This window comes from Sprattus sprattus (assembly GCF_963457725.1).
Source record: "Sprattus sprattus genome assembly, chromosome: 1".
Classification (NCBI taxonomy): domain Eukaryota; kingdom Metazoa; phylum Chordata; class Actinopteri; order Clupeiformes; family Clupeidae; genus Sprattus; species Sprattus sprattus.
In genome coordinates this window covers 57,176,501-57,202,149 of record NC_137920.1, presented here as the reverse complement: position 1 = coordinate 57,202,149, position 25,649 = coordinate 57,176,501, and the positions used below count along the sequence as shown (strand labels likewise).

Here is a 25,649-nt window from a genome sequence, read left to right as displayed (position 1 = left end):
TAAAATAAATACAGAATGTATCATGCCGTGGATATTATTTTCCTTCTCCCTCTGCAGCCTTTTCTTTTCAAGGCTGGGACTGCGCAGAGAACAGTCATGCTGAGCACCAAGTCATGAAATGCAAGCTTACATGATGATTAATACACTGCTACAGTGCCTTTGCACACACACATATTGACCAGGATGCACATATGCATTAGTTGATCAATTGCTTGTGTTCTGCTGGTAACAGCTGCTGCAGTATTGGGAAATCTAAGCTGCACAGAAAAAAAAACAAGATTCTCCCCAACTGAAACAAAAACAGTCATCAAATGGATTTTAATAGCTGATTTTTTTAATCATTTTTAATCATTCAAATTCAAAGTTTGGGAAAAGTTGACGACATCACATTAAGTGTGTTGTTGGCCGTGCTGCCAAGAGGGAGTTCTCTCTCTCCCACCATAGTCATCCTGCATCTGAGGCTGATCATTATCTGCACTGGTTACACTCCGTGTTTGCCTTAGACCAGCAGATCTGTTACCGAATGCTGTACGCCGTTACTATTCGCATACACTCACACACACAGTGGGGGTTTTTGGTTTGAGGGTCCCCAGTTCTCACCCAGTTCTCAGGGGCAACCTGCTGAAATAGAATTCCTCTGTGCACCCCCCCCCCCCCCCCCCCTTGTCCTCCTCATATGGGACAAACACATGTGCAACAGCCACGGGACTCAATCAATGGCTTTTTGTTTCGGGAGAGAACATGATTTCATGCCCGGCTGGACAGGGGGCCTCACTCCACAGAGATTCATTATTGGCATCTTGGCACGGACGCATCCACACCTCGATGGGCTCTACAGCGTGGTGCCACCGTCTCACCAAAGTGTCAAAAGGACATCATACGAGTGAATGGCATTTATGGGAAAGGTTGGTGGGGGAGTGGGGGGTGGGGGATAATGAAATGTTTCTCCGTGTGAAATCCTTGTAGATCAGCTTCCACTGCGTGAGTTCAACCAGGCGTCAGTGGAAGGGGAAGTGCGAGCGGCGAGCGGCGAGCGCCAGAAGAATCACAGGTGAGGAGGTGCATGTCAGACTGGCCAGAAATTTCTGGAATGCCCTGCCCAGGGACATGAGAGCGCACAAGTGGAGGAGTACATCTGTTCTGAGAGGCAGACAAACTGAATCACACACACACACACACACAGACACACACACACAGACACACACAGACACACACAGACACACACACACACACACACACACACACACACACACACACACACACACACACACACACACACACACACACACACACACACACACACACACACACACACACACACACACACACACACACACACACACACACACACACGGCCTGTAGGAGAGCACACATTTAGCCCTGGAGCTCTTAACAGAGACCGAGGGGTGGAGCAGGTAGGTCAGCAGTGTGTGTAATGATCTAATCTGTACTGCACCACATTACTGCAAACAGTCCAGGCGGTGATAAGGGCTTCTTCCTTCCCATTGCATTTGGCACTTATTCTAGAATCAGACACAGATGTATTCCTCCTAGAGTGGGGATATCTGATGCTCACGATCATCACTTCGTAGACATCTTTCTTTCCAGATATAATATATCTAAATTGTAGCTCATGGGAAATAACTATAGCCTATCAGGGAGCACAAGACTGAGAATAAGATGGGGTGGGGGAGACAGAGTGAGTGAGAGAGAGAGAGCGAGACAGATGAAATGATAGGGATAGAAAAAGCGGGAGCGAGAGAGAGGGAGAGATGGAGAGAAAAAGCCCACCTATTACAGTGCTTCAGGGCTTGTGGAGAGGGTTCCTATTGGCTGTTGCTCACTGAGTGTAACCACCATCCAAGGCAGGTTGCCCCTTAACACGGTTACCACAGCAACAGCTTGCATAATAAACAAGGCCACGTGAGCCCCACCAGTTTGGAGGCAGACAAAAGCAGGCTAAGTGGCCAACCAATCTCTTCTCCTCAGAATCATCTCTGTGCTCACAGGACATGGCTGTGCCCAGGTATTTGTGACATCTAACCCTCCTAAATATAAAGGAACCACTGCAAAAATATGACAAGCCTATGGCCATTTTTTTCTAAATGCATTCATTGCACAATAACAAGAGTGTAAGCTTAACTGTCATTGTGTCAAGTGTAATTCCAAATCTCATGTTTGTAAACAAAAGCAAAAAATGGGAAATTCCCAGCATGACAGGCTCACATTCAGCTACTGATATTAGCCAGTGATCACAACATGCTTGATGCTACATGCAATGTAAGCATAGGGACCAGATGATTAGACCCACACAGGACTGTCCACTTTGCTGCACAGGATGCCCCCTTTCACCACCACTGGTCACAGGAAGCCATCTTACCTTGACACGTGAAGCACTTGACGTGGAAATGGACGTTTTGGACACGCACCACCTCGCCCTTGCAGACCTCCCTGCAGCGGTGACAGCGGATGGCCGCGGAGCCAGGGCCTCTGCCGCTGCCGCCGCCGGCGCTGCTGCTGCTGCTGTAGGAGCTGGGATGGTAAGGACCTGCTGGAGAAGAGAGAGGAGACACACAGACATGGGTAACCAACTCACGTCACACCGCATAAATAATACACCATCATCCATCACGCAGCCAAAGAAGCTCATTCGTGCCTTTCACTTCATTCAAGCTTAAAGCGATGCGATCCTCGGAGGGGCTAACATTATGCATTAAAGCGTCTAGCAGAAGTTCTTCACAGAGAATAAACAAAGCCAAGGGGACAGGGACAGTGAAGAACTACTGCACAACTACTTTCCACCGTGACTCCAACAGGCAATGGAATCAGGCTTCAAGGTGATTGTGCACACGCTAAGCATGGTACACTCAGGAGCAGAAGCAGCAACCAGCTGTCAGATTCAAGGCTATTCAACCACAAAGTGTCTCAAGGCACTGTGACCAGATGAGGCTATTCATGCGTTTTAGTGTGGCAAGGCTGACTTGAATGGGAGAACCGTCCAAACACACAGATCCTTTTCCCACCCCTGAGAGGAAGACAATACAGTGATGCCTCTGCCGCTAATCCACTCTCCATAAGAAAAGAGAGAAATTACACTCATCGTCATAAAAATACCAGGTGCTGGTATGGCTGTCAGAGCGCTGTATGTCACGGGTGTAGCCATCGATTTTTTTCGCCCTGCCACCCAAATTTACATGCTACAGCTGCCACCCGACCGCGCCATTCAGAAACATCTGCACCCACAAACAACCCTGAGGGGCAATCTGCCGAGCGTGCAGCAGGGCAGGGGGCCAGAGACTACATGGCCCGCGGACAAGAGACGGCAGAAGGGCGGGCGGCAGACGCCCCGCGCAGACACAGACCCCACCAATCACTGCCAGCACGGGCTACCATAATCCATTTATTTTCATGGGTAACATCTGTGAGTTAAACCCAAAAGAGCATGATATGTGACCAGAGCATATGAGCGCATCTCCAATGAGGGCAACGGATGGCATATTATTGTTTATGGATACTCCATTTGCGCTGTGCTATTGAATCAGCCAGTGAGCGGCACGCTTGCAGTTACTGGATCGTCACCCATATAATAAGTAGAAAGACAACTTGTATTCTTTCAGAGGTCTTGGGTTTTTGCTTTGTAAGAGCCAATTGTGTAGATTTTGCTAAATTTTGCTCTCTATGCACATCTGCACCAGCAGGAAGCTTTTTATCGTGTATCACCCGTTCCATTGTTCTCACACACAAAGCTGGCAGGTCCACGGTGGTGGACGGTACAGGAGTGGCCCCCAAAATCTATTGTGTCATAATACTCCCTGATTAAGCAGAATGCAACTCATAAAAATGAAAGTGTGCGTGACAAAGCAGCCAGAGGGAAGGATTACCAGAACAAATGCAATCCAGTGACACAATAGAGGTGAGTTTATACGGAGCCGAAGGTTCAAGTTTAAAAAAACAACAACAATGTCTACTTCCACAGCTATGGTTAAACAGCCAGCACAGTTTGTTAATTACAGTAACAAAGCAATTCAGTGCTTCAGTAGACACATGCATAATCAGTTCATTGATTACACAGAAACAAACACACACACAGGCGTATCTGTAGGTATTCTTTGTTCTGTATTTTGCCCCAGCACCAAGAATGCTTCCAACCTCTGCCATGAGGGCTCGTCATGGAATCTGCAATGGTGCATTTCTCTGTGATGGACACTGCTCACCTCATTTCTACAACCCACTTTGCTATGGATCAAAAACAGGGACTTTAAAATTGGCATTGAAAATGTTAATGTTGATTAAAAATAAAAATAATGAATGAACATTGTTATTGGAACACTTGTGCACAAAACTTGAGCACTGAAAAGAGTCTTTACAATAATCCAAGCTTCTAATAAAGAACAAATGTAACACACTTGATCCTTCTTGACCATAATTTGTCATCTTCTTGTTTTGTTCATTTTGATGTTTTTGTTTATTCTCATGTGCTTTTTTCAATGACAATCTTCTCTTTGTTTCTTCTTGTCAGCCTTTTTCAGTGTTTTTTTTTTTCACGCAGACTGTTCGATGTCAGTACTTTTCAATGTCAACTTGATCTGCAAATCTCTGTTTTGGCATGAAGGGGAGGGGTTTGGTGGGAGGGGCAATGCATCTCTGAACGGTGGCATGGCCTGACATGGTGGAAGACAAGAAGAAGGGGAATCCCACGGAACATTCAACCACATTCTGATTACAACCAAACTGATTATGAAGGTTACATTTGCTCTTTATTGGGTCATTCTATGCCATTCATAATACCAAATAAATTGCAGTCTGGAGCTGTGGTGAAGGTCTAAAATGACACAAGAAATAAAATGGCCCAAAACTTATTGATGATAAAATGTCAGTGTTGACAATAACTTGAGGATGCATTAAGTACACTTGTAGACCTACGTCTTTATTCTATCCAAGTGTGAACTTCATCGCTCAACGACTTTCATGCATATTATTTTTATTTTCAATCTACTATATATCTTTGTTGACATCAGGACAAACAAAACAAAGGACCACTTCTCAATAAGACAAATACAAATCTAATACATTATTAGGTTATTATCATTAGGTCTAAATACGATGGTAAAGATGCATAAATAAATACATTGTTCATGTAAGTTCAAGGCTTGATATAGTAGCAGTGTTGGCAGTTAGTTACTCCCAACTCACCAACAACAATGTACAACATAATACATTCTACAACTATGCTTCCAGTCACAAGGTGATTCATAACTAGTACTGTTCATCAGAGGCCTTGGTAAATATGCATTATCTTATGCTCACTCATCTGGAACTTGCCTTTGTTAATGAACACAGTTAACACAACTTTCTTTTTCCATTAGTAAAGTATGCCTCGAAATTGACATAATATTCATTTAAGTCATCCAGCAACAACATTGAGATTTTGTACCGTTTGACTACAGCATAATGTCAAAATTCAACAATGTTATGTCACTGCCAACAGTGTCATATCAAGCTATGCACTAACACTATGTAAAAAAAGTCTGTTTAAGTTTTTACATTTTTCTTTCTTCAATAAATGCCGATTTTGAATTTTGGTCTGTGTTTTTAGCTCCACATTTGTGGGCTGTGTCTTCTGACCTGTCATGCTGAAAGCCAACCAAACACAATCAGTGCCAGAAGAAGCCAGCAATGGAGCTCCAGACAGAGAGAGAGCTCATGGAGCCAGAAGTGAGCTGTGGTAGCACCACCACACGAGCTCACCAGAGTTGCAGGTTGTTCTGAACATCCACATGCAGTCCATATCCAACATACAACTCAAACATCAGAAGGGGAGAGCATGTATGTCTCGGAGGCAGCTAGCAGATTTTCGGAGCGCACTCACAGAATTGAGGAGAAGTCAAACATAACAGCCTCTGTGGTGAACTTGTGAAAGAAGATCAAGAAGGCCAGTGGTGGGGAAATATGGTGAACTTGTGAAAGAAGATCAAAAAGGCCAGTGGTGGGGAAATATGGTGAACTTGTGAAAGAAGATCAAAAAGGCCAGTGGTGGGGAGAGATGGTGAACTTGTGAAAGAAGATCAAAAAGGCCAGTGGTAGGAAGAGATGGTGAACTTGTGAAAGAAGATGAAGAAGGCCAGTGGTGGGGAGAGATGGTGAACTTGTGAAAGAAGATGAAGAAGGCCAGCAGTGGGAAGAGATGGTGAACTTGTGAAAGAAGATCAAAAAGGCCAGTGGTAGGAAGAGATGGTGAACTTGTGAAAGAAGATGAAGAAGGCCAGTGGTGGGGAGAGATGGTGAACTTGTGAAAGAAGATGAAGAAGGCCAGCAGTGGGAAGAGATGGTGAACTTGTGAAAGAAGATCAAGAAGGCCAGTGGTAGGAAGAGATGGTGAACTTGTGAAAGAAGATGAAAAAGGCCAGCAGTGGGAAGAGATGGTGAACTTGTGAAAGAAGATCAAGAAGGCCAGTGGTGGGGAGAGATGGTGAACTTGTGAAAGAAGATCAAAAAGGCCAGTGGTGGGGAGAGATGGTGAACTTGTGAAAGCTGTGCCATGGGAGCTCAATGAGCAAGATTAAAGATGAGAGCCTGCAGGAGTGGCTCTGAGGGCGCACAAGAAGAACAGAGCAACAAGCCAACACACACACGCACACACACACACACACACAAACACACACACACGCACACGCACACACACACACGCACACGCACACACACACATACACAAAGACACACTCACAGTCAGAGACATAGAGACACTGATGTGTATAAGATGGTATAAATAGACCGATCATGGCAGACTGTGCTGTTTGCCATCTGTCTGGGTGATTATTGTCATTCATTAATAATGGTTCTTAAAAGCTCCCTACTTTCGGAGGATCAAGAGGGATTTTGCCTCAGTTCATCACCAAGGGCCCTTTCAAAGCCTGAGGCAAGGCAGCATGCCCACATGCACTCCAGGCAGAGTCCCCTCCCCACTAACACACCATGAGCAAATGAAAGGATTAAAGGTCAAGAAGACTGGGGAATATCGAAGAGCTCTCTTTACGCGCCCCAACAAGAGGGGAGTTATAGAAAAAGAACAGCATTGACCCATTGGAGCCTATTCTCTAGGGTACTCTGTGGAGAAACTGGCTTGTTGACCCACACATAACTAATAGCAGATCTAAATCATCACCAATAAAAAGGTGCTGTTAGATGACCGCAGAGCAGCACGAGCCCTTGAGACCATCTAAAGGACCATTCCAAAGGCGGATTCATAAATAAGCAGGAGGAGCCTGGCGAGGGTCCAAAGATGGCCACTCTCCTGCCACTTTATTAGCCCTCAGTGTGTGGTGAGAGGCCAAAGCAGAGTGGAGAGTGGAGAGTGGAGCTTGTGATGCAGAGAACATCAAGGATTTGGTTCCACGGTCTGGTGGATTTCATGTTCACTACACTTTCCAAGTGTTCACTGTACTTGGGAGACCATCTTGGGAGACTCAAGAGCTCTCACAGGGGGACTAGAACTCTCTCGACTTCTCTGTCCAAGACACAAGTGCGATTTAGAGACAGGAGGAGGTCACGGGCCGGGTGTCAGGAGAGGATCACACAGTTGTGATTCTCTGTGGGGGGCTGGGGAAATCCATCTTAGATAAGGGGAAGTCTTTCATTCGCACTCCGCGCATTAACGGATAAGAGACTTATTCCATGATGCCATTAACATAAACAACCCTTGAGTACTGCTATGGATTGTTGGGTCTAGTTAGAACACTTCAACAGCTATACATACAGTATATTTGGATGTGTGTATAATCCATACCAACGTTGGGTCTAGTTAGAACACTTCAACAGCTATGAATATATATATGTATCTGTGTATATCCAATACTAACGTTGGGTCCGTCCCTAGACAGAGAGCACCGACTAAGACGGAGAAATCTCCTCTTCAGTGAGACTCAGCCACGAGGGAAATAAGAGCAATTAGTAGAAGAATCTGCTGCTAATTTTACTGTCATCGTAACGTTGCCATGAAGATTAATGTCCAAGAGGATGCACCTAGATGTGAAGATTGGAGTTGACATGCCTGGCTCAGGATTTTTTACTGTGAGTGTTTCGAGTGTGTGTGTGTATAAGTGCGTGCGTGTGTGTGTTTTTAAAAAAATCCTCTTTGGATGAAATGAGCACACCACTAGATCTCTAATCCTACCTACAAAGCCAATAACAACATAGTCGATGCTCACAGTTTTAGTCATGTCAGAAACTTTATCATTTTAGGCAGCCTTGCAATATTTAGCTGGAGCTGGATTGTTATCGTGTATCTTGTTTCAGTAATATTAATGATTAGCCATTCACCCAAAAACGATCAGATTCAGTAACATTGGAGAAATACTACTTGACTTACTGCCTATTTGATTTCAAAGGGGAAATGCAGGATTCCAGGGGTGATAAGAGGCTTCACTGTGGCTGCTTCCACAGACCTGTTGGCTAAACTCAGGGCGACAACTAAGGCATTTATCAGTTGTGACATACATTGACTGAGGGTATGAGAGGTGTAAATCACTGTCTGACAGGAGTTATGCACCAGATTATAATGCGCTGGCATAAGCATTACAGAGCGCTGCTCATATTGGAAAATCTCACATCCATCATCGCCAATGCTTCACCTTGCTGTGTTTCATTGACTCTGTGTTTCTGCAAGGCATTTTCAGGTGGTGCTCCTTCATTTTCTTAGTGACACTTATTGGCTTATCTGAATTTAGGCTAGTGAATTTACTTAACGATTCTATTGGGGTTGGGTGAAACAGTTTCTATTCTAGGTCTCAAGCCTGTAATATCAGTTCAGTTCTGTTCAGAAGGTAGGCGTTTGGTGCCAAAACGCCAACAACTTTACTAACCAAACAATCATTTTGGAGCTACGCAGTGCACAGGTTTCTCACTGTCATTGAACACTGTTACATCTGGCTCACTCTAGATAAATTAGTAATTTCCCTTAAATTGTCACCATACTAAACAGGTCATCATAACCACCTCTGAACAATCTCCCCAGGGTACTCTGGGATATTACAATGATACTACAACCTAAAAGGCTCCGTCTACCCCAACAGTGACACATCTCATTACAGCAGCTACATGCAAGCCGTCCTTGTTATTTCATTCCGGCGGCGTTCTCCAGAGGGATCCCGACATGTCAAGGGTAGCCCTACGGGATTAATGGGTATTTTTTTGCATCAGTTGACAGGGTTAGGCGTAGGTTGACAGGGGTCATACTCAATCCTGCGTCTCAATGATTGGCTCAGTCATGCGGTTTCAAGGTCAGCAAGAGTAAAATGGAGGGCTGCGGATGCCTAAGCCTCACAAAGCTTGTTCAGGGGGTTATAGAGACAATGAAGACAGCACGGAAAGCATGACTGAAAGTACTCATTTATTAGGTATGAATGACTGTTGATAGGACTGCTATGCTTTGCTTGCACTGGGTTGAAAAATGCTGTCTTTATCTATTTGTTTTTATTGTATTGAATCTCAACTGACTTACTGTAACTCAAGAATTCAACTTCTGATGCAGCATCCAAGAAGCAAACCAGCTACAGTGTTATTAAAATAGCTTTTTGAACCTTATGCACTCCCAGTGTTTACACATTGATCAAAACGCAACACATGCTAATTACCACCTGATCCCATTGTGAAACTGCCTTCAACTTCACATACGTGTCAATGTGATGACACGACTGGGTCTACTTTATTATGTGCTCAGCCATCACAAGCACTTGTACACAGAGATGCACACACGAACACACACACACACACACACACACAGACACACACACACACACACACACACAGTACACACACACACCAGGTGGCTCACAGTTCTCTGGCCGTAGCACCATTCTTTCTGCCACTCTCCCTGCCATCTGGGCACAGAGCCTGTGCCAGCATCCAGGGTGTACCCTCCGGAACTGGCTCCCAACCCATTACGGCATTTTTCTGCTGGCCTCCCAAATAGTGTTGCTAGGTAAGGTTTGGCTACAAAAGGCATGATGACATCATAGTGGAGTGACCATTAGCAAAGCGTAGAAGCTGAGATGGTACGAATGAGATGAAGATGAGATGGTACGAATGAGATGAAGCGGAGATGGTACGAATGAGATGAAGCTGAAGTGGTACGAATGAGATAAAGCTGAGATTGTACGAATTGAGATGACCCTGAGATGGTACAAATGAGATAAAGCTGAGATGGTACGAATTGAGATGACGCTGAGATGGTACAAATGAGATGAAGATGAAGTGGTACAGCGTGGAGGTCTTCAATCCCTTCCAACTGACAAGCAAAAAAAAAAAACTGTGTACTGTGTGGCTCCCTGGTGTTCTGTTCCATTCCAGTGTTTCTGAAGATATACTACCTTGCACCAGAGTCAGGGATCAAGCATTTTTTTCCCCCCTGAAGCAGGGCTGTTCATCAAAATCCACCAGCAGTAACAGAACAGTGACTTACAAGTGTATCAAGCTACCACCATAGCCGTCTCATCATCAGCTAGCCAAGATTCAAATCAGTCAACTCAACAAACAAACTTGTTTTCTCCGATGCAAGAAGCAATAAAGTGTACTGCTTTATTTTCCTTTTTTACCCACCCTTCCTTTTATCCTTCCATATATCTGTTTCTACAACTATTATGACACTATACAGCATACTCTATATGTTTGAAACCACACAGGACTGACTCCCCAGGAAGAGCATGTAAGTTCCCCTAATGTAACTGCACTCAGATGCTGAATGGCAAACTAAAAAAGCCTATTTCACTGCAGAATTAAGGACGGGAGAAGGTCACAGGTCAAGATAAGCGGCACATGTGTACTATGACCCTATGAACCATGCCCATATGGACAGTAATTACTGCAACACACTGTAGCAGAGCAGGGCAGAAGGGAGAGTAATGAGCGCACACAAAGCTCCCTCCATGTGCTGAGCCCACGGCACTGAGGATTCCACAGCAGAACATGAACAACGCTGGGTCATGTGTATGGCACTGAGGATTCCACAGCAGAACATGAACAATGCTGTGTCATGTGTACGGCACTGAGGATTCCACAGCAGAACATGACCAATGCTGTGTCATGTGTATGGCACTGAGGATTCCACAGCAGAACATGAACAATGCTGTGTCATGTGTACGGCACTCATTTGCCTTTAAGCTACCACAGCTTTAGACATTCCACACAACTCTAGTAGTCAACTGAACAAGCCCTAACTAGCTAGAGAGTCTAGGAAACCTACTGAAACACCAGCCTGAGCAGACCAACACAACGAAACAATATTAGAAAATATGCCATCTAAGGCTTTAATGAACTGTACTAAACTATCATTACAGTAGTTTATTCTGTATTAGTCATGTGCCACACTTTTCTTGTACTGCACAGCCAGGTGTGGAGAGGCCATAGTGGCAGCACTGTCCTCTGCACAGCGGGGTCACGGTAACATGAGAGGAGGGAGCCTGGTGAGCTGGGCTGCCACGGCTGCAGGTGATTTCTGCCTGGTGATGGTCTGCTGTGACCAGCGGTGACAGCCTTGGGGGGAATAAGTGCTGATGCAGCTCTTTCTCCGATAAAGGCAAGCGAGCACAGGGGTGCAAAAGGAACACAATGTGTGCTGTACGGGGCTGGATGCAGACTAAAGTCGGGTGTGAATCTTTGAGATCTCCTGCTGAGAACAAGGGGAGAGGAACCGCTGGCGTCAAAGATTGGGGAATTTGCCTGTAAACTACCAAACAGTTGCCAAGAACGGAAACAATACTGTGGCAGTGAAAAAAAAAAAAAAAAAACATTTTGTTTATGTTCAGGTCATCATGCGTACACAGAACATAACAATGATTTGAACACAGTAAATAAAACAGTAAGAGGATGTGAATAGCGTAACTTAACATCTTCATATTTTATTTATTGTGTGGTTGGGACTTGGGGGGCAAATCTTTTAAAACACAGAACAATCCAGAGTGACAGCTTGAATTGACCATTTGTCATTTGCCACTCATTCCACAAATCCTTTTGTTGACATACAATGTCAAGTTCATTTAAAGGGTCATCAGTGAACAAGGATGGATAGATGGATAGATAGATAGACAGAGACAGACAGACAGACAGACAGACAAACAGACAGACAGACAGACAGACAGACAGACAGACAGATAGATAGATAGATAGATAGATAGATAGATAGATAGATAGATAGATAGACAGACAACACATAGTGGAAAAGGAGATAGATAGATAGATAGACAACACAGTAGAAAAAAATGATAGATAGATAGACAACACATAGTGGAAAAGAAGATAGATAGATAGATAGATAGATAGATAGATAGATAGATAGATAGATAGATAGACAACACACAGTGGAAAAGAAGATAGATAGATAGATAGACAGACAACACACAGTGGAAAAGAGGGGGACTAGAGAGAGAGGGAAGGGAGAGAATGAGTAGTAGAGGTGAAGAGAGACTCAGTGCTGCGGAGACTCTGTGGCATCACACATGTCCATCTAGATCTATCAAGGCTTGGCATGGAAACTATGCAGCCTGACTCCATGCCCCACTAATGCCATCTAAACCACCACCAAATCCCTTGTGTTTACAGACAGAACTGTCTGTGGAGAGTGTGCCATCCCATTATAATCTCACTAGCATCGGCAGGCAGCACAGCATGAGAAGCCAGAATCTAAGCCTCACGGTCAAAGACCCATTTTATTGAGGTGGCAGTGACTGAATGATGTTTAATAGGGCACACATCCAGTATTTACACCAGATAAATACAGTGTCGTGTAAGTTACATCACTACCAAGTGTCTTCCCCTTGCTGCTCACAGAATTTTCCAGAAGGACATAAGAATGTGTGCAGTTGCAGTTTCTGCAAAAATGCAACATGACAGCTTCCTTTTGGATACTCTTTGACCTCTAGGGGTCAAAGCCTTTAACCTAGAGTCATAAACATGCAAGACTGCAAGGCATCTACTGACACAGTGTTTTTCTTTTAATGAGATCTTTCCTTAGTATGTCTTTAGGTCGTCAAGGAACATGGCCATCTTCAAAGGACCACGGCTGTTTCTGAAGGCTGAGGGGAAATGGATGGGGAGGATGGGGAAAGTATATCAGGAATAACACACTAACTGAACATGACAAGAGTAATGCAAGGTGATGCTAAGACACTCTCCCCCCAAATAAAATCTTAAAGCATTCACCAAAATCCATTACTCTGAAAGAGGCCTGTGTATAATCTATAATGAACTGGTTAACATGATTGATCAAATTAATATTTGAATTTCGCTTTTCCCTGTGTGAACAGGATTGTGTTACAATGCCAGTAATAAAGTCTATTCAAACCTCAATCCATCTCATCTAAAATCCTGAGTGGTAAAACTAGGGAATAACAAGTGTAGAGTGCACTGACCAGACAGTCCCTGAGAAGGCTTCAAGACATACGCGCACTGGACTCACAACTTTTAAACTTCTATGATGAGCTCTGAGTGTTCAAAAGGCAACGGTCACTGACTGACCACAGTCCCCTTGCATCACCATTTCAGATTTCAAAATGTATCAAGTTTATCTCGCAACTGACTGATTCAATCCTATTCTCTGGAGTCTATTTTCTGCAGTCTGAATGACTTATTCAAAAAGCAACTTCCCATTTCAAATTCTACTATCACTATTTTCTAAAGGCTGAAGGTGTGTATGGTGGGGGGGGGGGTGGCAATGATGGAGCAGAGGTCAATAAAGGTTAGTATTGCTGAAGCACAACAAGGTGTCTCTGGGCTCCAGTGGTGCTTGGAATCCATTTTGCCTCCACCAGCAAAATAAGTTATATCCTTGCATACCAGGTCAGCAACAGCAGTGCTCCAAACCTCCTTTTGCTTAATCTGTTTCATATTGAGATGTTACTCCAAACATGCGCATGACTCACTAGAGTACATCATAATTACCATTTCACATGCTTTCCCTTACTTTATCAATGCATGAGGTAAAAGCAACTATCCCTTATGCAAATCCTAAGTTATGAAAATAAACGCTTAAAAGTACCATATTTACAATGCACCATGTTTGTCTGATGGTTTTCCACAAACTATACACATTGCCACATTGCTTCTGTCAGCTAAGCTCTGTAGATTAACAAAAGAATTCCAGGCACTGCAATGTCAACAATAGATCTATTCAAACATGAAGTACAGAGACACGTGCCACCATTTCAGTGGAGGGCCAGCACAGAAAGCTACTTTTTTGGCAGTGTCACAAGAATGGAGAATAATTCCATGACAAAATAACATCCCTCATACAAGAGAATAGTAGAGATTTAGGACAGTAATCCCAGCCATGAATGCAGTTGTACATGACCTTTGATAGACCAACTGTACAAGCTCCTCTGGATGTGTGTACTGTGTATTGCCAATGTGTCTGTGTACTATATCTGCCTTCCTTATTTACCCATGAAGGGTCAATATTGCGACTTAAGAGCAAACGCTGTAATACCCTTTATGTACTACATCTTCAGCTGTGCTATTTATACCACAAAAAACACCATCTTCAAAAGTTTGCACAACTTCTGCAAAAAATGACCGACACAGAAATGGCACACCAGAGGGGAAATGTTTTTACGCCAGACTGTGCTGATTATTACCTAAAGAAACTGCCAGAGACCCTCTGAGTTTTACTGATGAAATTATCTACCTTTGCATGGGCATGGAAATGTGTCTTTGGGAAGGTTGTATCAAATGTGTATAGGGCAGAAAATAAAGAATCACTTTTTGCATATTGCAGTACACTGTCTAGTAGCCTTACCATTACTATTACAGGATAAAGTAGGTAGGCGACTTGAATCAATTTGATGCATGTTAGAAAAATGATGTTTCGACTAATCCCACTCTGTCATCAACATAATCTTTCAACTAACAGGATATAAAGATTACAAAATGCAAATGCTTGGCAAATGTGTGCGATGTTTCTAATTGGGAGCCTACTGTCCGGAATTGTATTATAAATATTGGTAAAGTGCCTCATCACCTAAACTACTCTGAGCAACTTCTGCTTTATCAACTTTATCAACATACAATTAATTTACCTGTGCTTTTAAAATGCTTTCATGAAGCGTATTTCGGAAACCATCACATGCGCTATTTTCCGTTAAATCGCACATCGATGCTTCATAAATATTGAATCAAACAGAATCGTATTTACGTGGACTATAACGTGCAGAGCGAAGGGGGTGCAGGTGCAAAGTAGCCTATGCTTACCTGAGTCGCCATGTGATAGCATAATCCTTCTCTAGAAATACAAGGTCTACCGGTTTACAGTAGTCAATAATCTATTAATTAAAAACAGGAGATATCAAATTCTTACCGTTGGTACTCATGATGAAATGAATCCTTGAATTCGACTGGAACTTACACCGGGGATAGACTATTCAGTTATCGTATAACACATGGTCAGCGTCTTTAGCATAATATTTTAAATGAACTGTTCAATTAATAGTTTCTGGCAATTCTGAGAAGCCAGCAATAAACCCTCATAAACTCTTAACTCCTGAACGCGCGCTGAGCCCCGTGCACAGTTCCGAATTGAAAGATGTCCTCTCCTGACAAGGTGAGGAATAAAGCAGGAATCTGAATGGAGCTATGGGTGTTCCCTGTGTGGAGAAGCCGATTACAACAATGCTCTTGTTGAGACTGCTGTTCGTTGAGGATTTGACTAAATCCGGATTGCACTGGTGGTGCACCGTAGTTCAGTCACGTTCTATTCGCAGGCGACAGCATCCTACTTCCTAAAGAGCACCGTTGCATGGGTATATGAGGCGGAGGCTACTTCAGCGCTGTGTTAGATGCCGTCACTTGTGCTCCAATCTGCGACGCGATGGTTCTCCTCTGACCTGAGAGGGCTCGAGCGGCTCTCTGCTAAGGGACTGGCTGCCGCGATACGGCCCACGAGCGCCATGTAGCGTCAGCCATGATCAAACCTTGGTGTTGGATCAAACTCACACCGTCACAGGCGTGGGGACCGAACTCCTCGCTGTGTTAGGACAAAGGATGCATTGCTTTGCCTCTCGGCAGAGATGCCCGTCAATACTTCAGAGTTGTAACCAGCCGGGGTTGATTTGGTTCGGGAGAACAACACTAATTAGGCTACAGGGATACACGTATTCACAGATATAATGACAGTGGTGGTGGCATTTAAAAATGTTTGTGCTAATGTGTGATTTAGATTAACCTCATAAAATTGCCTTTTAGGATTCGGATATAGTCTTTTTCCCTGATTCATGGGCTATGCCCTTTGACCTTTGCATTATAATGAATTATCCAGCGAGGTGGATGAATAGGTGACGTTACAGTAAACAGAGAAACATCACAGATTTCAGTTGATTTTGGATACCTAACTTACTGGACAGATTAGACTACACTCAAATTAACTAACATTTTCTGTTGATGTCTCAGACACTGGTGTTCAGTGATGAATCACAACCTAATTTGGGTATTTCACATGTCCATTTTGGATACCATATTGGACATTGAAGAGTTCAAACGGTTTCTGCTATGTGAAATGATTTATTGTACTACTGTAATGGGTAGGACAATGATAACCATTCAAATTGAACGTGTGGCCACAAGAGCATTTAGTGACATCTTGTGGTACTATAAATTATTGTAAGAAGTTATAGGATGTTTGGGCGAGGACAATTATTAGTGTATGTACTAGAATCCCCAACATGATGGAATATCATAGCTTGTTCTAAAGGACCAAGTTATGATTAGGCTACTGTTTGAAACTTCAGGCACAAGTTTTTATATGTGTATATGTGACAGTGTTAGATAGCTCTGTATCTGGGAGCAGAAAAAAATTACGGAAGGAAAGCTATGAATATCAGTATACCACCATGTCACATTGGAGCCTCTTCGACTGATTGCGAAACATTTTCATGAATCTTAAAATTCAAAGTTATAGGAAACCTATCTGACTCCACTTTGTTTTGTCTCAGTTGCACAGCATGGACTCCTTTTACATCCAGATGGTGTCAGTAGTGGTATGTGGAGTGTATTCACAGTCAACACCATGTGAGAAATATTACCTGAGTGGGGAAAATCATACACATTTTAACTCTATTTCTTATCAGAATGTTCTTACAAATGTTAAAGGTTTGAGAATCTCAAGGTGTGATAAATATTGGAGCAGGTCTATAATTAATATCAATCCATCAAGCAGGCGCATAGTATTTAGGATTTATAAGGCACTATTACAAATGGGCAACCTTTGAAATGAAAACAAAGTAAAATTTAAACCATGGAGACCCCTCAATACAGTGTACACAAGGAAACACAGAATAGGTTATTAAAATAAAAAGTAATCAAATGGAACAGCTATGAAACGAAAGTGTCAAAACAAGGAAAATGTAATGAAATTAAAAACAAATATTATCAAAGGTAAATTAATGATGATAGAATAAAGATGTGAAAAGCTACTCAAACAAGAACTGATCATGGACAGCACAATCAATTGTGAAACTATAAACTTTAAGCTTAAGTTACTTTCTAAATGATAGTGTTCCTTTTTCCTGGCACTCTTTTAGGAATATTGGCCTACCGGTTTTTGCATACCCAGTCTTGTAAAAATGTATTCCACTACAGTTAAAGTAGCATTATTGGGCCGCTACAATGACTTTTAATATGAAGAATAGCCTTCGTGCCATTGCCATACCAGGGTCCGTAGGCATATGAATTCGTTCTGTAGTTTTGCCTGAAGCCGCCCGATTTCTACTGTCTGCCTAACTGGTAAGTAGCTCATTTGCCGTCTTGCTTTGGTTTGTATTGCACTTGCTTGATGTTTGACTGTGTTAGGACAGTTGTTGACTAACTTGTTTGTGTGTTTGTGTTTGTGTCAAAGTAAGCATATTTCAAGAGGTTTCGCTAGTTTTGGCCGCTAGCATCTCGTTAGCGATTAGCAATTAATCCGTTATGTAAGGGATAATGTATAGATAATGTATATTTGACCGCTTATTATACGGTTACTTGCCAAAAATGATAGAAGACATTCCTCCAACATTACATTTTAGGACATGTATTCTGTTAATAACTACTTACTAACCGAGAGTGAGGTCATCCAGGTAAATTATCAGACTGAGGCCGTAACGTATAAGTCTGATAATTTACCTGCATGACCGAACGGTCGAGGTTAGTAAGTTGTTTATTATATGGCATTTTTAACTCTTTTCATTTTGAGAATAAATGGTAATTGTAAATAGAAATCATGTCGTTTTGTTCAGCTCTCAAGTCTCCTCACGACACAGTGTTTCAGGTGTTGCCTAGCAAACAATGACTTGCTAACTTCAAGTTACAATGATCAATAGAAAACGGACAACAGGGCTCAGCTTAAATGGCTTTAATTTACAGTTAAACACAAGGTTTTCAAACTATAGTAGTCAAGTCTTCATCATCACTTTCAATAACACATTTTCGCTGCTTCTGAATTGTACTGACCTGTACTAAGTCCTATAAAGTATTACCCAATTCTTGAGTCTTTATTCTTCAACTGAACTCAACTGTCATCAACTGTCATGGTACCACGACATTTAACTGGTTTCCTGTTCTCAGATAATTTCATAATAGGAGTCCTGATTCTATCAATACATGCTCATGGCTGTTGATATATCGCTAATTATGGTATCACTAATTTTTAAGATTGATGTCAGCGGAGTGCAATAACAATAGTTATCAGACCGCAGACCGGCTAGAACGTCAATACGCGGCTGGCATGACTACCCATTAGCCAATCAGAATGCTTGTACTGTCGTTGCCATATAATAAAGTAGCTTATTATATGGCTCTTCAGAATGTTCCAAAAAGTACTGTTGATTTGAATGGGCCATCCCAACGTTCTTCCATACATTAATTCCTGCTAACAGACCGCTGCGAAAAGATAATGACCACTGTCCTTGGCAACGGGTTTTGTGCTTCTAATTCACATCTTTCATATCATTCCGCAAGGTAATTTGAAGTCAGCAAGTAATGGGTTGCTATGCAACACCTGAAACTTCAAAGTTCTATTTGCTTGAAGAACTATTTATTTCTAAACAGGACTCATGAAACGGCAACTAAATCATTAAAAAGAGGTATGTTGGAGGAATGTCTTCTATCGTATTTGGCAAGTAACCGTATAATAAGCGGGATAATGTATTGTCCGTGCGCGTCGGGGTGTTGTTCGCCCCGTCGGGATTTATTTTTGGCTAATGACCTCCGGACAATACATTATCCCTTACTTAACAGAATACATGTCCTAAAATGTAATTTTTAACCTAACAATGTCCAAATAACTCATTACTTATAAGTCACATGCCTTTTTGTAAAACACTGTGGCAAGAAACCTGTACCCATGACTGGCCTAACACGCACCGGCTGGATGTATTGGCCTACAACATGATCAACTGATATTACATTCCCAAGACAAAGTTGAGAAGTTTTTGTTTAGGCTCTTGTAACCTGAGAGAAAAAGAGAAAGGATACACCTGAACCTGGACAGCTTTTGCACACTGACCTCTGTAGGCTGACCTCTGACCAAACAAGTATGACTTAATTGAAAAACATGGGTTGGCAGGAAATGCAATGAATAAAGAACCTTATTACAGCATTCTAATGTGATAGGTGCGCCTGCTTTCTCACGGAGGAACACATTATGACATGGTCTCTTGTGTTTCCTAAGATAAGTCTATTCTTGTTTTTTGAAATAATATTACGTTTTTGCAGATTTCTCATTTTCAGATCAAGTGTTTTTTGGTACTTTAGTTTTATTGGCCAATTCATCCCTTTTCCCAAAGTCTTCCGATTGGTCTCTTAGATGGACATGTTTTGAGTCTCAATGACGGTGCAATTTCAATGGTTTCGTTGATGAGCACGGTTTGGTAAATTACACACTTTGGCTTTGGAAGGAAGCTATCACTAGAAATGAAATTAAATGTATTTAATTGCGAGAAAACGGGCTATGTTCTTTTCCTCCGATTCTTCATTTAAATTTGCATTGTTAGCTGCTGGCTGTTTCCTTAAAAAGATATCCAGACTTGCATGGGTTGAATACGCCATGACTATAACAAGGGTAGCAGGAAATAAAATGTTATAAGGCAAGAAGTTAAGCCAAGGGTGCGGGGACCTGGCGAGTGACATAAGCACCGAAGCAATGACTGTGGCAGGGCTCTTCGGACCGTTAGTTTCCTCGCTCACGCTGGCTTATGGAAATATTGGAATCTGAGTCAACACATGGCGATTTAAAAGTAATTCCCCGAATGATCAATGTAACTGTGTTCTGATTGCCACCAATATACGGTATACTGAAACTGCGTCTGAGTACAGTTGCATGTTTTATTCTAAATACTCCCTAACATGTCCCATACATCCCTGTGTATACCCGATTAGTAACTGAACCTGCCTGAACTGTATTTACCCTCAAATGTATACAAGGCACCATATTCATATTGCTTTCCCTCAAGAGAGTGCATTTGTGTGCAACAAGGTGATGCTCTTATGCACTCACAATGTTTCCTTATTTTAATTGGGCATTGAGTGGAAAAAACTCAAATCAAATCAGGACTACCTAAAATATATTTACGTCCAAAACCACTTAACCCTTTCCTTTACTATGACAGTTGATGCAGGTGTCTTAGATCAGCATATCTTACAGAACGGTAGTTATTATTAAGATTGGTTGTTAAAGTAACACTATGCAACAATTTGACACTTTTTGAGGTATGGTTTACAGGCAACTAGCTTTGGTACCATCCTCAAATTAATTTTGATAGAATATGGTCATGTGAAGGTCAGATAAACACCTGTGTCTTCCCCACTAGCCATCCAGGATATGCCCTATGTAGTTCTGTGTACCGGGCTGGAACACCCTGCAAAAATGGAAGCCAAAAGACACCAGTTAGTGAGTTAATATGCCTCCCTGAATTCCTCTGTATAGCTGCTTTAAGATAGTGCCAGCTGGGCTGTTGGTGGTGTTTGCAAGGTTTTTGCTTACTAGTTTGGAACAGAACTCTGTGTAGCTGCTTTAAGATAGGTCGTTTTGATTTTTAGTCAGTTATTCTTACTCAGCAGTATAGGTGCAGAACTGAAAGTAGCCTAGGGGAATGCTGTATTTTTATTCTCTTCATTTCTTTTGACATTTTCACAAGGGAGCATATCTTTATTCAGCCATATTGATTTAACATCACAGTCCCCACAACATTACACTCTCATTTATTACTGTAACACTACAATGCCCCCAAGGAATGTAACACTGCTGACATCAGGGTAACCCATGGCAACCCAGGCCTCACAGTGTGTCTGATTAGGGTGGGGGTGGGGCGCACTGTCGAGCGCCTCATAGAGCCAGAGCAGGTGGAGGCTGATGTTAGAAATATGGATTTCCTATCAACATTGAATGGCATAGCCATCAGTCAGTGGTGTTTGCACTTGATGCCCACATCATTGGGGGCCATTTACTGGGAGCACACACCAACAATTACAACCCGACAGAGAGTAGAAAATGGAGCCAAGCTTAGGCCACAGGCAGGGGCAAATGACAGCGGCCTCTTTGGACTTTACATGGTGTCTAAAACAAGACGCCGTTTGTGAACACTGAAGAACATTGTCAGTTTTTAGGACTTAATTATTCACATTTGAAATGTATGTTTTATTTCGTGTTGTCTTCGTGCAATGTCTTAGTAAGTGCCATTACTCAGGGTTTATTACTCTGCTGATAGGAACCAGGACTTTCTAGACATGTCACAATACCTCAATAATCATTCTTCGAATATGTACTTGTAAGTGACATTTTGTATTGAGTAATCTTTAGTGACGAAACCATTACTGGTGAAGCCATTGGAATATATGAAGAACATTTGAAAGCTAATAATTAAATTGACTTTGGCTTATGATTCTGTCATTCAGTCAGCAATTAGGCAACATAGACAACACTAGTAATTCTACATGTCAGCAGGTATGTAACTTAAGTATTACTGTTAAAAGGGGCAGAGTAATTACTCTATAATGGGCATCAGACATAGGTCAATATGTGATATATTTTCTCAAACAAGAATTCCAAGGTCAGCTCAAATTATTTTATGAGCAACAGTTTAAAAAAGATCAATGCAAATGTTTTAAAGGATTATTACCATAAAGATGAAGAAATCCACAAGTTTGTTCCAAGGCCAAAGAGTACAAACGACTGGAGTGCAGTGTGGCTACTCTCAATATCCATATTATTATATCCATAACAGCACACATGCACATGCACATGCACATGCACACACACACACACACACACACACACACACACACACACACACACACACACACACACACACACACACACACACACACACACACACACACACACACACACACACACACACACACACACACACACACACACACACACACACACACACACACACACACACACACACACATACATAAACACACTGACAGGCTCAAACACATGCACACATACACACACACTCACACACATTAACACAAACACACAGACCTCCTGAGAACCAACCCATAGACTTGTGTCCTCTGTAGTGGACATTTGTTTTAAGGAAATCACCAAAAAGAGAAAAATGTTCTTGATTCCCAGGAGGATATTCCATTTAAAAGCTTTTCTACGTTATTCAAGTAGAACCATTATATATCATCACCTTGGCGAGGAGCAATGTTTATATTTTGTTTTAATGACTAATGACTAGTTGAAGAAGCCATAATTGATGGTTTGCTTTTCTTGTAGAAGACACTAAGGCCGAATCTCGATTCTTCCCCTTGCCCCTTTTGCTTTGTCTTTGTCTTAACCCTAGCACTTAAGTGTAAGGCCCAAGGGCTGGAAACTTTCCCCTATGAAATGAGACGCCACTCGGTTTCGGGTACGTCACTTGGCGTCGCTGGATAATACAGGATGGTACATGTAAAGCACAGGTCGATGTCTTCAAACAAGTGCTGTCATTCACAGATATCAAACAGAGTTCGCGGATAAGTTATCTGTAGACATGCGTGACTGTATGAGCTATGAAACTAGCGATTTAAAAAAAGTTTCAATTATGGTTGCAAATATATATACGACTGTATAGAGCACAAAACTAGACTGTAGTTATTGTTTTGTGGACGGTACATGTAAAGCACGGATCGATGTCTCCAAAGTAGGGATGCAAATGATTAATCGACTTTAGATTAATTGTCGATTAAGAGGTTGCTCGATGTATTAATGTATTAATCACGATTAATCGCTAAAGGGCGCTATTGAGGCAGAAAATGTTTATTTATTTATTTATTTTTTAGGCAGAAAAATGTTGTGGAGTATTCAGTTGAGGATTGTTGAGGATTTCCCAATGAATAGCCTAGATGCAGTTTCTTCATAATCTATAGGCTCAATAATATTCTGTGTGGCTCTCTATTTAATTTCTTCTATTCTTTTTTTTTATGTCTAGATGCAAATGCAAGAACTGAGCCAGTCCATAATTTATTTCTTTTTTTTAAATTAAAGAATGTATTTTGTTATACCATAAAAAAACTTTTTTTCTTTCTTTTCCTAATGCATAATTACTTGAGGAATGTATAATAGAATATAATTATCATAATGTAATGTAATATAATAACTCAACTATTTAGCTGATATTTTTAAATGCCCTATTGAAGCACTGAAACTCAGGTGAAAAACGCCGCTTATCAATTAATCGAAAGTCGATCGATAAGATTATCAACTAATAATCTCCCGAGCTGGTTTCGCTGTGTGCTCTGGGATATTCCTTGGAGGAGCAAGGTAGCTCTCCGATCAGCTTAAAAACAAGGGCCATACACCACTTAATCTTACCCCTTAATCTTGATCAAATTGGGTATTGAGACACCACTAGCTCTCACATGAACGCGCAACTTCAAGGATAAGGGGAAAGATAAGGGGTAAGGGGAAGTATTGAGATTGGGCCTAAGTCTAAAATGATTCTCTAGTGTATCACTGTAGTCGTCCGCCATAACCCCTCTGACTCGCTGCTCTAACTCGGCTTGTCTCTCAGGGGAAATCAGCGCCCATCTTCATTATAACACCCATCTCTCTGTTTCTCTCAAGATCCATATCGTTGTCATTTAAACACAAACACTAACACACACACACACACACACACACACACACACACACACACACACACACACACATACACACACACACACATACACACACACACACACACACACACACACACACACACACACACACACACACACACACACAGACACACACACAGAGACACACACACATACTCATACAGAGACACATACACAAACACACACAAACACATCATCAGACATCTGAGGGACATTAGCTCCATGTCTTCCATGTACGGAAATTGGAGAGGAACGTTGTAGTAGGACAATGACTAAGCGCGCGCAGGCAACTTGAACTAATTGGGACCATGCAACTGTCCGTAAGATCACCTGGGCAGAACTTTGGACTCAGAACCAGCCAGACTCAGGACCCGTCATAATAGCCTGCACCTGGGCCCGACGCCACTGCTTGGAGCACATCTTGAGCTGCTGCGTGAAATGTATAGGTGGCGCCATGACCAGGTGCTGAAGGCAGTAGCTGACACCATCTGCACTGGAATCCATCAGAGCAAATATCAGCTCCCAACAAGGCACTGTCAGGGTGGGGGAAAAACCTCAGGTGGAGCGCAGGGCCTCAACTAGGCTGCTAGCCACAGCTCATGACTGGCAGCTGAAGGCTGACCTAGGGAAGCAGCTGAAGTTTACGGAACCTATTGCAAGGACGACACTCAGGCCAGATTTGGTCTTAGCATCTGACTGTTATAAGCAAGCGGTTATGTTGGAACTCACTGTCAACCTACTAAAAGCCCACAAGTGTAAGAAGGCAAAAAATCCCAGTCCAGTAGAGGAATGCAAAAGGCAAGGGTGAAGGACCAATTGAGGTGGGCGGCAGGGGCTTTGCAAGGCAGACTCTACATACACTTTCGTTGGCATCAGAGGGTTGCAGGAAGGAAGAGCCACCAAGGACATTATCAAACCCCTAGAGGTTGCTGTGGATCAAGAGGTTTGATCCATGGCGCAGCGCGCCACTCTGACACAAGCCGGGGACTGATCATCCCCGGCTGGGTCACCTGGGTGAGGAGGTCTGATGATTTTAGACCCAGAACACAATGTATTCATCTTTAATCCATTTTGACTAAGATGGAACAGGTTCTTGAACCGGTTCTGGTCAGGATTCTATGACCCTTGGTGCCATCTAGCGAACTAGCCCATGTTTCCACCAGTTTTGAGCAGAACCAGTGTAGTCAAGGATGCGTCAGGAGGGCACTGCACAACAGAAGTCAAAAGTAACAAGATGCCCGTTCCAACTGTTCCAACTCAGGTTCCGTACCACTTTATTGGTCATAATGCTCCAAACGGTAAAAAATGTGGTGCACAAGTTAAAACCGAGTCTGTTCCCTGTTTTCTAGCCTTTATTCGATAGACCAGTGAAGATATGACAGGTAGAGAGTGAGAAAGATGGGGAGTGGGCTCAAGAAATTATCTCAGGCCAGAGTTCAGACCTTGTGGGGACAGGGCCGTGTATGGTATGGGACAGTCCTTTATTGTTGACTGTGGCAATTCATTTATAAATTTAGCAGACATTTAAATGTTTTTATTTG

General features: G+C 42.5%; 1 protein-coding gene across 1 annotated transcript in view; it reads right to left on the bottom strand.

The window, feature by feature from the left end:
• LOC308375663 (actin-binding LIM protein 3-like) overlaps window positions 1-15,702 on the bottom strand; it is a 60,059-nt gene extending 44,357 nt beyond the window's left edge. Inside the window, exons 1-2 of the mRNA XM_080851843.1 lie at window positions 15,341-15,702; window positions 2,381-2,551 (exon numbers count right to left, since the gene is read on the bottom strand). Of these exons, the coding sequence (XP_080707969.1) occupies window positions 2,381-2,551; window positions 15,341-15,353 (184 nt within the window). The 5' untranslated portion in view covers window positions 15,354-15,702. The remainder of the gene's footprint in view (window positions 1-2,380; window positions 2,552-15,340) is intronic.
• Window positions 15,703-25,649: the final 9,947 nt, after the last annotated feature.